Here is a 17,538-nt window from a genome sequence, read left to right on the forward strand (position 1 = left end):
AAACTGAACAGAGCCATTCCAGTTGCCTGCTGGGAACTCTGGCCGTGGAGATGCCGCGTGTCACAAGCTTCTGTTTCACAGCTGCTTTCCATGAATGTGGCGCTCCTGCAGAACGAGCTGAAAATTTGCAGTCATTAAGAGGGATGACATCCTCCGACAACTTTTTCATTATGTAGGTCATCCTCCCTGCATCCAGTGTGGATTCTTTTCCACTCGAGGGAACGTCTGCGTGAAAGTGTGCGGCTGCCGTCAGTCAGGGGACGCAGGGGCCACCGCACTCCACTCATCCTCAATGTCACAGAAACCATGTGTGGCGTTTCACGGAGCCGAATCGATTTTTACGCAGTGTGCAGTCACACACGCACATCCACTCCCCTCAACTCCTCCCCAAAAATAAAATGATTATAGTTATATAAGTTTCCCTCCCACTCCCTCACTCCCGACATCCCCTCCATCAGCGCAGGGGTGTTGTCATGGCAACCCCTCTCCCTCCCCTCCCCTCCCTCCGCCCCCCCGCCCCTCCCTCCGCGACGTCAGCGCCGGGAGCCCAGAGGATGAGGCTGCGTGTGCGGCTCCTGCGCCTCCTCGTGCCTCTCAGAGATGCACCTGTGATTCCAGTCGCTTGGCGTGCAACAGCGAGAGCCGCCGTGCCGGAGACAATCTGATGATCGATTCGACTCCGCGCGGCCCACGCCACCCCGTACCACACGGAGCGAGAGAGAGCTTCTGATTCAGCTGATTCGTCTGCCGGTAGGTATGTCTGGGATTATCTTTAAGAAGGGATTGGAGCCCGCGTACGTGTGTGTGTGTGTGTGTTTGTGTTTGTGTGTGTGTGTTTTGCAAATCTTTGAAAATTCATGTGTCTCAGTCTGATGGAGGCAGATTGCTGTGAAACGTCTCCAGCCCCGTGGCTCTTTTGCGAAAGAGGAGGTGATGAGCGAGAGGCTGCGCTGGCTGATAGATGCTCTCATTTCACGCTGTGGTGTCATTTTGCAAGGATTTTCCCACTCAGTGCAACTCGTGCCACCCCTTCAACCCAACATCTCACCTCTTTGCCCTGCTCTGCTGTACCCCCCTCCACCTCTCTCTGTCTCTCCTGCACCCCTCCGACCCCTACCACCCCCCCCCCACCCCCCCTCCACAGCAGTCATGTCCTTGCTGTTCCTGGACTGGTTCGTCCCCCTCTACCTGCTGGTGTCCGTCCTGGTGCTGGCAGGTTTCGGAGCGTGCCTCTACTTCCTTGAGCCAGGGCTGCAGGACGCGCACAAGTGGAGCAGCAAAACAGTCCGGCATCACCCGCTGGTGGCCAGCGTGAACTGCAGGGATGATGACAGCAATGCCCTGATATGATCTGAAGGACTGGGGCAGGCGGAGGGCTGGGAGGGGAGGGGTGGGTGGACCTTCGTCGCAGGGGTCGCTTCCTGGAGGCAGGTGGGATCTGAGGGCCCGGAAACCTCTGAGGTGGGAGCAGAACGAGGAAGATGAGGAAGAAGAGCCGCCCTGGTAACTTTGCCCTGATGTTTTAAATGAATCTTTCGAGCTGGAGAGATCAAAGAAAAGTGAACCTTCAAGGTCCCCTATTATACTGATTTTCAAATCTTTTGTTTTCAATCTAGTAGTCTCGAGGAGCAGCCAAGCAAAATTAATTGTTATTTAAAATGCCATAAACCTGTAGAAAATCTCTGTGTTAGCCCTCTGTTTGCAGCTATTCTGCAAAAATGCCCTCCTAAAACCTGTTTGGAAGGGGAGAAAACTAGGCAGTGTCAAAAAGCAGGGCAATTACCATGCTGCTGGTGTTGTCACTAAACTGAGAGGGGTATTAATGAGGCATTAGGGCTCTTTGTGACATCACAAATGGCTAATTTTAACACCCTAACATACTTTTTAAAAAGAAGAACCAAAAACAATGTAAAGGATGAAGTTTTTCCTATTTCTTCACAGTTTCTTACCCGACTGAAGACACATCACACGTTGAAACTTACTTGGTAACTTGAATTTTGTGTAATATGGGACCTTTAAACTGATTTAGAACGCACAAGGAGGTAATGGAACACACAGCTGACTGAGGCGGCGTGATCCCTGAGGAAATGTGTTGGAAACAGTGTAAATTTCATGCCATCCCTTCTGGACTTGTGCCAACTTTTTACATGCGTTTTGTAATCGACAATCACTTTTCATACATCACAAAGTTTACTTATATTGTGCAATCAATTCTCGCTGTGAATGTTACAGTAAGTGCAATGAATGTGCTGCCAGGAGGGAGTTTTTTTTTTTCCTTTTTCCTTTTTTGTCCTTCTCCTAGTAACGCTGGCATGGCAGCTCCCGAAGAAGCATGTGGATCCTTTGTGCCACCGTGCTGTTAATGATGTAGTAGTGACTTTATTTGAATGTTGTGTTGTTAATTAATGCAAACTACCCATTCAAGGTGCCAAAACCATCACAGACTGTCCAAGATGACAGAAAAATAGCATTTGTCCATGTACTGTTTGAGTCAAAAGCATGGTGAGTTCATGTCTTTTGATAATTGATATGCTTCGTTTTGGTCCTACAAAAATAAAACTGTAAATCTGCGTTTTATATGTGTTTCCATGGTCATTTCTGTAGTTTTTGCACCTTTGTTGCACACACTTATAACGTGGTTGCACCACAAGCAAGTATTTTTTTTTCCACAATAATGATTTTGCACCAATAAAATGCAACTGGAACGCTGCACTTTGCACCTGACTGCTTTTATCTGACTGCTGCGATAACTTGTTAATAATTGTTTTACCCACTGGCCCACAGGCTTTTGTTTTAGTATCTGTTTGCAGGCACAAAAGTGCTCAGAATTCAAATATTATGTGGTCAACTTTTTTGTTTCCCGAGCTTCCAGGACTCTTTGAGTGCGAGCACTGTACCGCTTATCAGACAGAGCACATTTGGACATCACGCACAGTTGAACCAAACAACATGGGAGAGCCGAGGAGCCGAGTGGGAGTGGAACAGAGCGGCTTCAGTGTCAGAGGAATGGAGAGAATGATGCTTGTGTGCCCACCACTTCCTACTGCTGTGTTCCCCATCATACTTGTCGACTCATTTACTCACTCAGTGTCTGCGACCGAGACGACTCGTCAACACCAGGTTTGTCTCCCTTCCTCAAGTTTGATTAAATTAGATCACTCATTCGGTTTTTCTTTTGAATTGGCAGAGTACAGTAATAATCTGGCACAGGACCTGGAACAAGTATAGTAGTCTAAAGTACTTGCTACTGGAGTTTGCCGCGCAGCTAACATGAACTTGGCGTACGTTACACCATTTTCGAATTTTAGAAAACTGTCTTCAGAACCATCCTGAGTTTTCTTTTTTTTTCTTTTTTTTTTAGGTTTTTCAGACATGTATGTATTCCAAGTTTGACCACTGAGTTGTTGTTTTTTTTTTTTTTTTTTACAGAAAAGACATGAGGAGCAAAACAAGCTTTCATCAGTGACTTTGTTATTTTTCTTTTTTAGCATGAGTGTGCTTGACCGCCTGACGTCTTTGATCCCTCAAGTATCTTCACCACCAAGTCAAACAAAGAAGCCTCCTTCAGTCAGTCTGTCACATCCACTCTCCCTTTCATCTCCTGTCATCAAGAAGAAACCCATCCAAATCACGTCGTTTGACGAGAAGGGACTCAGCTCTGAAAAATACAGCTTGAAGCAGACTAACACTGACAGGTAAATTCTCAAAGCCCTGACTAAGTTTCTACCATCTGTGATGTAATGTGACAAATATTGCACTCATTTGCAAATTTTTCATTTTTTTTAATGCAGAGATTTCTTGCGAAGTTGTTTCTCCAAGACATTGAGTCGGCCCTCCTGGAGTAAATCATCTCAAGATTCACAGTGGAACCACAGAGAAGGAGCGTCGACTCTCCCGAGAGCTAAGCCCAAATCATACAGTTCCCCGTCTCTTTCTGCAAAGCCCCGGATTTCCATTTTTCCTGTGCAAAAGCCAAATTCCTCTCCCACTCACTCCACTCTGAAACCAAAGCCAAGCCATTCTCCTCATCTCCCCGCCTCAGATTTCACTGATCCGTCTCCATTACTGCGCCACCCTCAGCCCTGGCCCGCTGTAGCTTCAACTTTGACCATCCCGGCACCCAGGTTGAGTCCATCCCCAACCTCCCTCTGTCGCGAGATCACTTTGGAAAGTCCGGGATTCAGGCAGCCATCTCCCGTTGCCAAAGACCGCAGTGTCAGATCAATTAGCTTATCAAACAGTAAGAGCGACCCTGTGTCCCGCAAACTGATATCCCCAAATGAAGCGAGGCGTGACCTTCTTGACCAGGACACTGCTCCAACAGACTTCAGGTGTCCGGCCCTGAGAAAGGTTGAACCCATGAAATATGAAGAGTCTCCTTGCCAGCCTCACTCTGATTCCCAGAGACAGGCGAGCGAGTCCTCTTTCTCATCTCAGGGAAAAAATACTTCAATTAAAAGTGAAAAAAATGACAGCGATAAACCGAGGCTGCCGCCGAGGAATACAGACATCAATGCAATCCTGAGACCAAACCCGAACATCAAACAGCAACAAGAGTGTCTGCCAAGTGGAGCGACAGGTAAACAAACATCCCTCTCAAAGTCTGGAGGGATTATGTTTTCTAATGTCGCTCAGAGAAAATCTCCGCCACCGTTTGACACTCTGCCAATTCACTCAGGCCTCAATCTTCATAGCAAATGCGCAGACAGCTCCCGGGATAGAATTGGGGGATTAGGCTCAAATGAGCCGTCATATGAGCCAATGTGTGCAGAGAGGAGCGCAGCACCGCCACCACACGTTCCAGCGGCTTCATTTTCCAAGGAGAGCTCTGAGAATCACGCAGCTGCGGTGCACAACACGGACACGAGGAGGAGACAGCGCGGCTTCAGCAGCAACGCAAAAGTGGAGACGGCGCTCCTGCTGGGTTCATATCTCGAGGGCCCATTGGGAGAAAAAACTTGTGACACCTCATCAGAAGCCTTTGCACACACCATAGCAGCTCCTCACAAACACAGATCCTGGAGGAAAGCCCCAAGTGCTAACCCGCAGACGGACACAGGGGGCGCACCGAGCGCTTCAGGGGATTACAGCTGCCACTCAAGGGAGGCTGATGAGGGAAAAGTCGATCCTCATTGCACGCACAGATTAAACAAGTTAAACACATGTCTGGTGGCCCCTCACACATGGAGGCCCGACTGCCCAACCTCTTCAAAATCTGCCGCCGAGGCAAACGAACAGCCGCCAGCTGGCGTACAGCATCATGGGCCGTACAGAGGCCGCACTGGATCGAGCTGCTGCCACACGGGACTCAATAGGACAGCTGGGCCGCCCACAATGCACTCCTCGTACGTTGGAAGCGGGCCACCACCAGTGACAGAGTGGCCCTTCAACACGCACAGTTCACGGGAGGTCTCTGACAGTTTGCTCCAACCACAGCACAGAGTGCAGCACAGGCCAGCCGAGACCCTGGCGGGAGCCTCACTCCCGCTGCACCGCCGGCCAAATCACCCACCAGCAGGCAGAGCCTTTATCACAGAGGAGGACCCCTATTATGTCACCATGTATTACCCTGGCTCAGTTTATGTGGGTAAGTACAAAGAAGGCAACTTACAGAACAAATTCCATGAAGCATGTACCTTAAAGGGGCTCTTTAATACCCTTTGAATCCACTTAGAGGAAGAAATTGACGATTTTCTCCTTGGGAAGGTGGGGTTGCGGGGGGTGGGAACTCATTTAAGAGGGCGGTCACAGACGGTGGCAGCAGGATGCGAGACATTTTTCCTTATCAGCACGGCAGCAGACATGCTGAAGAGATACATGAAAGTGTTGCTTAGCCGACTGATATCAGAGAGGCTAATTCAGGAGGATGTGCTGGTAGAGCACTGGAGTGGGAGCAGCAAACAAGACCAAAACATGTGGAATGGAGAGCGCAAACAGGGGGAGAGTGAGAGACAGGGTTAAAGTGTAAGTGCTGTTCTCATCCTTTAAAACTTTTGGAAGAATATTTAGCAAAGGGAACGAGCCTGAAGCTCATATAGGCTCACAGCTGTCGTCAGTTCTTTGTATCCTTGCAACGTGTTCCTGTAGAAACCCTTAGCACACACTGTCAGCAAGAGGCCACAGTCTTAAGAAGAACGAAGGCGTTTATTTTAAGTTGACTGCTTTTGTGGGGTGTTCAAATTGAAGACATGTCAAGGGTACAAGATGCACCTGCTTCAAAAAAGCTGGTGCTTCTAAATCCCCAATATCTTAAAATGTTATTCAGATGTTGAAATTTATTAAGTTACACAGTACCATAAAGTCCATGAGGCACAGTGCTTAAAGGGGTATTTGGTAGCATCCGGTGGTGGGAAAGTATATTGCAATTTCAAAAATAATAATACCCAAATATTTATCACAAATTGTGTAATTCCCACTTAGTTATAGCTATCAAATGTTACATGTTTTCACAGGAGTAATTTGGAATTATTGCTGCAGAGAGTATGTGACTTCATTGTCACTATTGACATTTTACTGTCAACAGCAATTTCTATTTGGGGAGAGGCCTCCCTGATTGAAATTTGGACAAGTAGTACATTTTGTGAAATAACTAGATGCATAATAGATACATTAATAGATAAATGCTTAAATAAATAAATGTAACTATAGGATAAAAGTGTACCGTCATAAGCAGATCCACAGTCAGGGCTATTATAATTATAATACAATTTGGCTGTGTCATTACAAGTGGACACAATCTTAATATAAATAATGTTTTGTATTCGTGGAAGAAAACTCAATGTTTTTTGTGATTTTATTTACAATATTTTGATATATATGCATAACAACATGTTAGTATCTTATTCCAGTTTCTATTTTTCAGTCCCTGTAAATGTTGTCCCTGTTGCATCTTTACATTTTAAACTTTGAGTACTACCTGTTGTCAGTTTTTGCACAAAAAGTAATCAAATAGCATTTAGGTTAAAATACAAGGCCAGTTTTAGGTTCTAACAATGTAGAATTTCACAGACTTTCCAGTTGTTTGTGTCCAACCATAAACATACAATATATTTGCACTCAGGGAAGGTTTATATAGGGAAAATACATCACTACGAATCGAGATTTCTTGTCCAGACGTGCACAATGCCTGGTTCCACAGTTGCTAAGTCAGACCTCACCGTTCATGTCTGTCCTTTTAGGGCATTTAAAAGACTTCACAAGACGCTACTTAGCTTTTAACTGTACCACACCGAACAGTTAATAAATACACGCAGTACATTTGCTCTCATTTCTCGTACGGTTCCTGTTGCTGACCGTCACACTGACGCTAAAACCTGTCCCTTCGAGGCGGTTGTTCTGCGCATGCGCGCTGCATCTCCCCACTCCTTCTCCTCTTGTCGCCTCGGTAACGGTGAAGGGGGGCCGGAGGGAAGGAGAGAGGAGAGGTACCCGGAAAGAAGAAGAAGAAGAAGAAGAAAGAAGAAGAAAAAAAAAAAAATCACATGAGCGTCGCACATCGCATCACATTCATCGTGTTTGTTGGATTACGAGCCGCGTGCAATCGGACCCAGGGCCACCACACATCATCGCAGCGCGTGCCTGCCGCTCTAGCTGATTAGCGCCTTTATCGACACACGAATCGGTGAGTTGGTTGTGACAGAACAGACGCCACATCCAGCTAGCTGCTGCTAGCGCGGAGCTAACGCTACTGTGGGGGGGCGTGAATGGACGGAGACAATGGGGTCGACCTGCTGCGATAGATGCCACCGTGTGATGTGAATGTAGCCATAATGTGGGGGTGTGTATGGGGAGTCCTGCGTGCTAATTCATCACCCAGGGTTATAATGAAAGCACAGCAGGGCATCAACCATTCGTGTGGGTGGGTTGTGTACTATGTGTATATATATTTCACTTTACTTTCATAGTCAGTGAGTGCGGTGTGGTTGTGAGGCTTCAGGGATGGTTGGACATGAAGGGGACTGGACTGGACTGGACAGTCAGTACAGTAGCAGGCTGTACGCCTCTCGTGCAGGGCCGAGTAGTGTTGTAGTCAAGACTGCACCAACTGAGACTAAGAAATTATCAAGAATAGAGAGTATTCAGTTCGAGACAAGACCAAGACTTTATATATTAAAGAAAAATAACATCAAAACAGGAGAAAATGACCAGTATGTTTTTTAAATTCAAATTTGCTTCTAAATCAAACAGAAGCATCTCTTTTCAGCAAGGTACATTGTAATCATTTTCTTTGACATTTTGCTACTTTGCCAACTGTTTTGAACCATTTAAAAAAAAACAACCAACAACTTTGCTTCATAAAATTAAAAATTAAATTAACTAGGAATAAGGGGGTGTGCCACTCTGGGTGTTACAAACAGAGTGTAAAACGGCAGCAGCTGGATTATTTTCCATTAGTATCGTGTCATTGCAGCGTTGGCTGAGTCTTGACCGTTCTTGATCAAAAATCCAGAGTCCGTCCAGGCCAAGACCGAGACAGGACCCAGTAAAAAATGCCTCCGAGTCCGAGACGAGACCGAGAGCCTTAAAAAGACCAAGGCCAATGTCGAGTACTCCAACACTAAGTGAACGTGGTGGTGAGGCTTCAGGGAAGGTTGGGCATGAAGGGACTAGACTGGACAGTCAGTACAGTAGCAGGCTGTATGCCTCGTGTGCAGGGGCCGAGGTTATCTTCAGCTGGGCCGTCTCTGTTTCTGTTTCGTGTTGCCATCTGCCTGCGGCGTCTACTCTTTAAAAAGAGGCTCGCTCAGTCCGGAAGGCATATGTCTCAAATGTGCTTGTGGTGTGATTGAAACCAGTGCAATATACAGAACAGGAAGCCTTGATACGTGTCTTTTGAAGAAGGTGTAAGACAACTGTAAAGCAGTTCCGTGTCAGATTATTGAATTGCTGGCCCCTCTAATGTGAGAAGGAGTTCTTTTTACACAAGTATTTTGTGTGTCACTGCCTAAAGTGATGTCCAAGAAAATTCTGTTCATTCTGGACACATTGCATATGAACACTGTGCAGCCTCGTACACATTGGAACCTTAAAAACTAGAAAAAAATAGAAAACACTCAAAACTGAAGATCTAAAATAGTTGGAAAAGCACTTCTCATAATGGAAACACGTTTAATAGATATTAATGCTCAGGGGCAACGTCAAGTTATCATCAGTCAATCTTCAGTGTTAGCAGTAATTATTTTGCAAACTAAGTCAAAATCAGAATACTTTGTTAATCAGCAGGAGGCTCAAATTGAATGGCCAGTGTATTCTGAATGCATGCACTAAACGTGCTTGATTACATGTGTCAAACTGCTCCTTTTCAGGCTAAACTTGTCTTAGCGTCAGCTCATTGGCAAGCCTCTGCTGACTCCTCCTGTCCTACTTACTCTTCCTGTCTTGATGCCGTATTTTTATCCCTCCGCTTCGTCCGCAGACATGTCAGACGTAGTTCCTCCAGAAGTGAGACCCAAGCCCGCCGTTCCCGCCAAGCCCCCCAATGTGGGAGCTCCCTCCCCCTCCAACCCTTTCCCCACCCAGGGCCCGGGCATCGGAGTCGGGGGCGGCGCGCCGCCTCTCCCGCCAAGTGGCATCCCCGTGCCCATTGGGGGTCACGGCCCGATGCACGTCAGCAGCCACAGTGCGGCTCACGGGGTGACCCACGGGGTGACCCACGGGGTGGGCCACGGCCCCGGCCACGCTGGAGGTCTCACCGCAGCCCATAATGGGGGTCACGGTGGCTCTCACGGCTCCGGCGGTGGATCCACCCTGCTGGGCTACATTGGAATTGACACTATCATCGAGCAGATGAGGAAGAAAACAATGAAGACGGGCTTCGACTTTAACATCATGGTTGTTGGTGAGTGCCGGAGCCCAGCGGACGTTCCACTCGGTCAAAGGCCATTTGAGTTTTCTCATTGTTTTCTCCGATACTAACAATTTGATATTTTCCATCTGTCTCACTAAAGGCAACAGCGGTCTCGGAAAGTCGACCATGGTCAACACGCTGTTCAAGTCCCAGGTGAGCAGGAGGAGCGCAGGGTGGTCCCGTGATGAGAAGATCCCCAAAACTGTGGAGGTGAAAGCAGTGTCTCACGGTGAGCAGAGGGAGAGAGAGAGAGAGAGAGAGAAAGAGAGAGAGAGACATTAATAACCTCATTTGTTTTTATGGTAGAAAATTAAGAGTGTTCGACCCCGGCCCACATACATTATCAGAGAGCGCCCCGGTCGCTGCCAAGTGAGCTTTTTGCGCTCAATGAGTTATGACTCATTCTGCATCCAACGTCTGCATCCCCAGCAAGTCCTCTGTGTGAGAGGCTTGGAGTATTTGTTCAGTGTGCCAGTAATGAGTGTCCCCCATAAATGACTTCCAGCACTGACATCACCTTTTAATGGTGATCAAACAAGCTGGCAGGAAGCAATGAAGCCTGACAGCTAAAGGTGAGATATTCTGCTCACCTTCTCTTCACTCTGACCCAAGAGACAAGACTCACTACTACATTTTTCTTTTGGTAGTAATAAACATTGATTTAAGCCAGTCACACACTGGTATAAGATATATGGAAAAAGTACCTTGTATTCTGCAGGCTGACAGTGGCCTAATATGTATAATGTATAACTACATTAACAGCGGTAAATATATATGAATGTAATAGAAATGACATCACACAGAGAAGCTCATGCTTGTCTGAGCACAGTAGGGGATGAAACACAGTGTTGTGGCTTCCTGCTGTAGGGTGCAGGATTGTATAAATGAGGTTTGTGACTGAAGAGAGTGCAAATACAAACTGCAGTGGAGAAGTGATAGAAGCACTTAATTGTGTTTTCGACACGATTATGCACCATGTCATAAGCCAACCTGCAAGTTATTTAGTGCCAATAGGTCTCCCATATATTCCCATATACAGTATTAACTAACTCCCATAGAAAGTCACAATTAATCCTAAAGTCTTTATGAGTCACTTTAAAATGGATGACTTGCTTCTGTGTTGTGGCCTGGACTGCTCTTCTCTCTGGACTCGGAAGTATTTCAAATCTAAATATCAAAACTAAATAATGCTTATGGTTTAAATGTCTTCTTGGTTTGGATGGCTTCTAACTGCTGAGACTAAAGTCTGGCGCAGCAGGCGGGCTTGTAGAGTGTTGCCTGCTAAGGAATATTTTTTGGATGTTTCTGGACAAAATGTTTGTATTTAATGCATTTTTGTCTACCAAGTCGGAGAAAATATCTTATTCTTGTTTAGATTATGTTTGTATGGGGTATTTAATAGCGTTCTTTAAATTCAGTCTGAATCTGACTTGTTGATCTTCAGTCCTCAGAATATTTTCCTTCTAAGAATTTAAAGCAGTGCTCCGCAGCATGGCCCATCCCAGCTGTCTCTGCCCAAGGACTGCTGGGACAGACTCCAGCATTGACTGATACGATGATCAAGAGCACTCGTAGTCACAGAGATGTAAACGCTTATATCATTTATAGATGTATAGACACAGATTTACAATCCCTGTGAGTCAACACAAGGAGATCAATATGGTTCTATTGGACGTTTGGTGAAGCATCAGAACTGTTTATTCCACGTAATGAGCACGACCTGTGCTGGACTCGACAGAGGCGGCTGGCGACACGCCACACATTTATGTTTGAATTAGTCCTGAATAATTGAGAACACGGAGCACTAAGGACTCTCGCTTATAATGCCGCCATGTATAACATTTTGTATAATGTGAGCCTCGGCCTCCCCTCCCCCCAGCGCGAGTATCAAATCAGCCCTGCCCACTGCTAATGAAAGGGACTGGAGATGACTCCCCACAGTATGTAGCGCGGTGCTCATTATGAATCTAGGACGGCTGGAGTGGCCCAACTCGGAGACTCTGCTGATTTAACAGCCGCGAGGAGACGGCGGTTACGTGCCAAGCCTCCACGCAGGGCCTATCTGTTGTTATAATGATCCGCAAGATCGTACACACATCGCCGGCGGTCGACGGTGACATGGCGTTATTACACTCATGCCGATGGTCAGACAGAAGACATGCGGTGTGGTGGTGGTAGCATGTTGCATTTTAAAACGGATTCTTGATGAAATCGTTTTCTTTTCGTTTTCTCTCGTCTTAGCGCCAGAGACTCAATGGTTTCGACTGTTTGTGTCTGTTTTTGCAGTGCTTGAAGAGGGAGGAGTGAAGATGAAGCTCACAATTATTGACACCCCGGGCTTTGGAGACCAGATCAATAACGAAAATTGGTGGGTTCTCACAAGGGCCTTATATTCAGAAAATATGGGGCTATTTCAACCAGAGAGTGGCGACAGATTTAAATTGTTGTGAAAATCATCTAAAAATCATGCTGAAGGTTTGCAGTGAATTGTCTTTCTTTTCTGAAACATCCTGTTTCCTCCAGCTGGGAGCCCATCTTCAAATACATCAATGAGCAGTATGAGAAGTTCCTGAAGGAGGAGGTCAACATCACCAGAAAGAAGCGCATCCCTGACACCAGGGTTCACTGCTGCCTCTATTTCATCTCCCCAACTGGACACTCGTGAGTTGAGAGAATGGAACTAAGCAAAATCAAAATCCAACCATCTTTAAGTGTCTAAAAAAATGACTGGTGATTGTTGTGAATTCTTATAATCCTTAAAATATGGCTTCTTGTAAAGGGGGTTTCAGGCCTTTCTAAATGCTTTACATTAAATACTTTAATGTGTCCTATCTAATTAAGGATCATTACGCAATATGGTTATATAACCCTAATTTATTTAGATTATCTATGATATGGTAATGCATCATTTTTTATTTTGTATTTCAAAATCTGAATTTTTTCCTACAGATTGTTTGAAATTCATTTTCTTCTCAATGGGGTTCTGACAAAGTTCAGTTTTTCTTTCTTGCTTGTCAGTTCAGCTTTTTGTTTAATTATTATTCTCCTACTAGTTTTAAGTCTAAAGACACAAACTGCTGTTAAGTGTATTTATATGCTGGATGAAGGTATTACTGTGGAGGCTATAAAGACGTTACATTTTCTTTAAAAACATAATATGTTAAGATGTATTGTTGATAATTTGGACGGATGCAGATTGAGAAGTTTAGTTTCAGTAGCAGGACAGTTTACACTTAAAGCGACAATAAGGGATTTTCACCACTGTGTGAAGCTCTAGTTTGGGGTTGAGCATCACGTCACACAACCTGGCCGTCTGTCGATGTCGACCCCGTTCTATCCTCTAGATTACCGAGGCAGACTGGCTGCGTGTGCATGTTTGAATCTCCGCCTCCTCTCGCCCGCTGGAACGGTTGCCCTACCACCGTTATAATTAGCCAGAAGCAACCGCTCCTATGGCGGGCGCAGCTTCAGAAAACACCCAGACCGCTGTGAAAATACACAAGTGGTTTTAGTTTGTTTTATTTTTAATCACATTGGATGAATAAAACCAAACAAAACGTCTTACGGTCTTGCGATTGCAGAACTCCGTGTCAGCGGCAAGTCTGTCACTGATAGTGGTCTCCTTGGAAACAACATGGTAACAGAAGGCGACCTTCTGGATTTAGAGTTACATCCAGCACAATTTTGGTTAGCATGTCCAGCTCGACATTTACATCATCGTCATTTAACATTTCACGTGTTCGCTGAGTGGGCTCAGTGTGAGACTAGGGAGCGGGCGGGGTGATATGGAGGAGAGGCGAACAATGATGTGGAGCTTGGAAGCCTCTGATTTGGGCCTCAGTTAAATCCTCTGGTGGTGAAAAAAATCTCTTATTGTCTCTTTAAAGTGGTTTTTACTTTGTTTCGCTTTTATGTTTAACATGGAAACATGGCCAAAGATGTCGCTACAGCTATTTCCTCTGTGCTCTGTTCTGACTGCAGTTAGATGGTTCCATATGAGCTACCCTGATTTAATCTGATGCTGACTACGTCCTCCCTGTCTTGTCTGATCCGTCTCTCTCAGGCTCCGCCAGCTAGACATTGAATTCATGAAGCGCCTGAGTCACTCGGTCAATATCATCCCAATCATTGCCAAGGCCGACACGATGACCATTGAGGAGAGACAGGAGTTCAAACAGCGGGTGAGTGTACCAGCATGTGTCGGGTCTCTACACTTTATGATGCACTGCAGCCACTTGGAGACAAACTACTTCAAAATCTGATCACTTCACTTCTCGATCTCAGTCTTTGTAGGAGCTTTGACTGCTATCGTTTCTCAGCGTCTCACTTTGGTTTGTGTCGTAGGTGAGGAAGGAGCTGGAGATGAGCGGCATTGAGTTTTACCCCCAGAAAGAATTTGATGAGGACATGGAGGACAAGAGCGACAACGATAAGATCAGAGTAAGGGCTGCTCTCATTTGTTTTGTTTTTTTATCTTTCCCTCCTCCTTTCCGAGCTCCCGCCCCTGAGAGAATGTCAGGGCACTGGGGCATGTTTTGTTACTTTTTTTTTTACTCATAAATCTTGTGAGGCTGTCTTTGGTACGCGGAACCATGTTGAAATGTCTCCATTCAACAGGAGACCATGCCCTTTGCCGTGGTGGGCAGCGACAAAGAATATCAAGTCAATGGAAAACGAATTCTGGGGAGGAAGATTCCGTGGGGAATCGTTGAAGGTTGTTGACGTGGCCTGTGTTTACCAACGTGTTCCCTCCCAGAAACATAATTATGACTTTCATGTGAAAGGTATTATTAAGGACTTGGGCATTTGATTTTGTGTGGTTTGTGTGTTCCAGTTGAAAATCCAAACCATTGTGAGTTCGCCCAGCTGAGGGATTTCCTGATCAGGTAAATTCCTTTTAAATCTTTGAGGTGACTGAAATGTATGCCTTCATTATTTATTAATATTGTTGTTGTTGTTGTTGTTGTTGTTGGACCTCTGTAATCAATGGCAACAATGATTAATTGATGAATTTACCAACACTTAATCCAAATTTCTCATATAATCATGTTAGTTTATTACAATGACACAATAACAATTTTGAATATGTATGGAATTTGTTTTCCATATGCAGAAAACAGTGGATCTTTCACTCCAATAATCCAGAACAGTTCCTTGTATGATTGCTAATGTAATTCCTACCACTGCAACGACTCTTACTGCTAGTACTAACAGTCTTTCTGTCTGACTGTCTCAGGTCCCATCTTCAGGATTTGAAGGAGGTCACTCACAACATTCACTATGAAACCTATCGTGCCAAGAGACTGAATGAGAATGGAGGTCTGCACCCCATTTCCTGCAACGACACCCAAGAAAGCAACCTGTAGGGGAGTCTTTCAGTAAGTGTAATAGCTCTGAAAGGGTAAAGATATATTTAAAGAAACAACAGTGCAATGAAGCTGATGCAGATAATTCTATAAACATGGTGACCACAGCATTACTGCATGTATGGGAAACAAATTCTGTCAAGAGATCTGTCTTTTTTTTTTGTCATTCCAAGTTGTACCCGTGATGCTCTACGCCTTCTCAAACACGCCATGGTGAAAAACACATATCAGAACTCTCCACTTTCTCTGTGAGTCTATATTGTCATACCTATGACAGTCCAATGCGGAGACTTTGTGCCATTATTACAATAACAAATTATCTTACTGCCATCACCTTGTCATTTATTACTGTCCAAGAAGTACATGCTTAAAAAGTGCCAAGTTATTTGTAAGGAAGGCCGAGTTTTGATATTGTGAAGCAACTGCTGTCTCAAATTTAAAATGTATCCACTCAGTCTCAATTAGTTTTAAATCCCCCCGACCTCACCAACAAGACTGCTCAGCAAAGTCAGTCTGTCTTCTTTTTAACAACTTGCCTGTAAAGAACTACATTTTCCTAAAACGTTTATGTTAATCAACAGACATAAAAGTATCATTAAAAGGCGCAACATTAGTCCCTGATGAAATACATCTGTATGTAATACAGTGTGTTTGCTATTAGCCCCGGTGATGCATGACTCAGCTTTTATGCTATAATTCATCCTAATACAAACTGCACACTTACTCTTGTGTTTGTGCTGCTTTGCACTGGCTGACTTTGCTCTAGCATGGACAGGGACTGACAGTTAGCTAACAGGAGTGAGTGTTATTAAATAAAAACCTCTACCCTTACTGATTTTGGAAGTACTTTGTAAGTGGAAAAAACATATAAAAATCCTGGATAATTTAATTTCTATCACAGTACTTAATCTCATTTGAAAAGTGCCACAGTCTTTATAGGAAATACAATTTTAAAAGTCATTTTAACTGCCCAATTTCCTACTATAAACATTACAATATCCAACAAAAGTCAGTCTAGCGTTTAAAAATGTTTTTCTTTTGTGCAACACAATGTATTGCATTTTTCTCATTGTACCCCCTGAATATTCATGGTAATTGAAAATAATAATATAAATGGCTATTGAAACAATAGTAAGTTATTGATATTTTATGACAGTGTTTGTTTTATTTTATTATTTTTTCCAATAATTGTGGACAGCCTATTACATTGTTTACCTTGTGAGCCACTTGGTGGCAGCACTGCCATTTGTAAGCACTTGACTTTTTTTTTCATTAAAGGAATAGTTTAGTAGTAGGAATAGTGCAGAAACTTTTAGGAGCATTTTTCAGGAGTCCAGAATTCTTTTTTAATTATTTCTTTTGAACATCCCTAATTTATTCAATTTATAACACCTTCACTGTTTTCAGTAATGACCAATTTTTCAGATCAAGAAACATTAACAAGGTAAATTCAATGATATGTCAGTTTCACCGAATTCAGTCAATTCTTCCAAATTAGTTTATTCAATGATGTCTAAAGTGTATGTAAATGTTTATATTACTCCAACATTTGGTGCAATTTATCATGCCAAATCAGGGGTAATTCTCTATATAAATGTCTTTTCATGCATTATTTTGAATCATTCCAATCATCAACTTTTTGACCTTTTGATATGAAGTCTGATGTTCGCTTTAAAACTGGAAATAGTTCTCTGTGACTCAAGCAGAACTGTGTGTGTGTGTGTGTGTGTGTGTGTGTGTGTGTGTGCGTGTATGTGTGCACATGTATGCATGCTTGCTCCCAAATTGTAAGTTTGCTTACAGCTTGTCATTTCACACCTCACTGCAACTTTACATCCTCTTACTATCTACTTCTAAACATCTGATGCTATAAATAAATGATGTATCAGGAGAAAATGTCATCTTCCCCGTAGTTGTACAACTAAATTGATGGTCCATCATTCATAGGTTGCTCATCACATTCAATAGCTAGAAATTCACAACTGTTGTTTATTACATAACCACTTAAAGTTGCTGTGACACATTGTGAAATAATTTTGTGTTACATTGCAATTTATACATTAATGTCTTATTATTATTATTGTAATGTATTTTTATTTAATAAAAGCACATCCCCATGTTTATGAATGAGCAATTTTGTGTTTTTTTTTTAACTGAGAAAAGGAATGTTAATTAACATTTCTGCACTTTGTCACACTTACATTAATGTAAATGTGACAAAGTGCATAATGCATTCCAATGTCTGAAAGCAGGTAGGCTGATAGACAACAATTAGGTGAAATGTTAAAGCTTTGTTTTCTTGTAGTATATTGAGCATGAGTTCCA

General features: G+C 44.0%; 1 protein-coding gene and 1 long non-coding RNA gene across 5 annotated transcripts; both read left to right on the forward strand.

Moving 5' to 3' along the window:
• Window positions 1-2,856: 2,856 nt before the first annotated feature.
• LOC142900139 (uncharacterized) lies at window positions 2,857-4,431 on the forward strand. Its single transcript, XR_012928857.1, has 3 exons — window positions 2,857-3,120; window positions 3,489-3,695; window positions 3,792-4,431. It is a non-coding gene; the product is annotated as an uncharacterized LOC142900139 (long non-coding RNA).
• A 1,021-nt stretch (window positions 4,432-5,452) lies between these two features.
• septin3 (septin 3) lies at window positions 5,453-17,334 on the forward strand. 4 transcript variants are annotated; one of them, XM_076044184.1, is made up of 11 exons: window positions 5,453-5,587; window positions 9,416-9,838; window positions 9,948-10,076; window positions 12,134-12,215; window positions 12,371-12,508; window positions 13,911-14,028; window positions 14,192-14,287; window positions 14,465-14,561; window positions 14,682-14,733; window positions 15,084-15,225; window positions 15,387-17,334. In XM_076044184.1, the coding sequence occupies exons 1-10, from the start codon at window positions 5,560-5,562 to the stop codon at window positions 15,211-15,213; spliced, it is 1,293 nt and encodes a 430-aa protein (XP_075900299.1). In that variant the 5' UTR covers window positions 5,453-5,559; the 3' UTR covers window positions 15,214-15,225; window positions 15,387-17,334. The 4 variants fall into 4 exon arrangements, with proteins under 4 accessions (XP_075900299.1, XP_075900289.1, XP_075900309.1 ...); XM_076044174.1 differs by having other exon boundaries at window positions 15,084-17,334; XM_076044194.1 differs by lacking the exon at window positions 5,453-5,587 and adding an exon at window positions 5,807-5,964 and having other exon boundaries at window positions 15,084-17,334.
• The last annotated feature ends 204 nt before the right edge of the window (window positions 17,335-17,538 follow it).

Source organism: Nelusetta ayraudi, unplaced genomic scaffold, assembly GCF_046127955.1.
Source record: "Nelusetta ayraudi isolate G7.1 ecotype Tasmania unplaced genomic scaffold, CSIRO-AGI_Nayr_v1 ptg000004l, whole genome shotgun sequence".
Taxonomy (NCBI): Eukaryota; Metazoa; Chordata; class Actinopteri; order Tetraodontiformes; family Monacanthidae; genus Nelusetta; species Nelusetta ayraudi.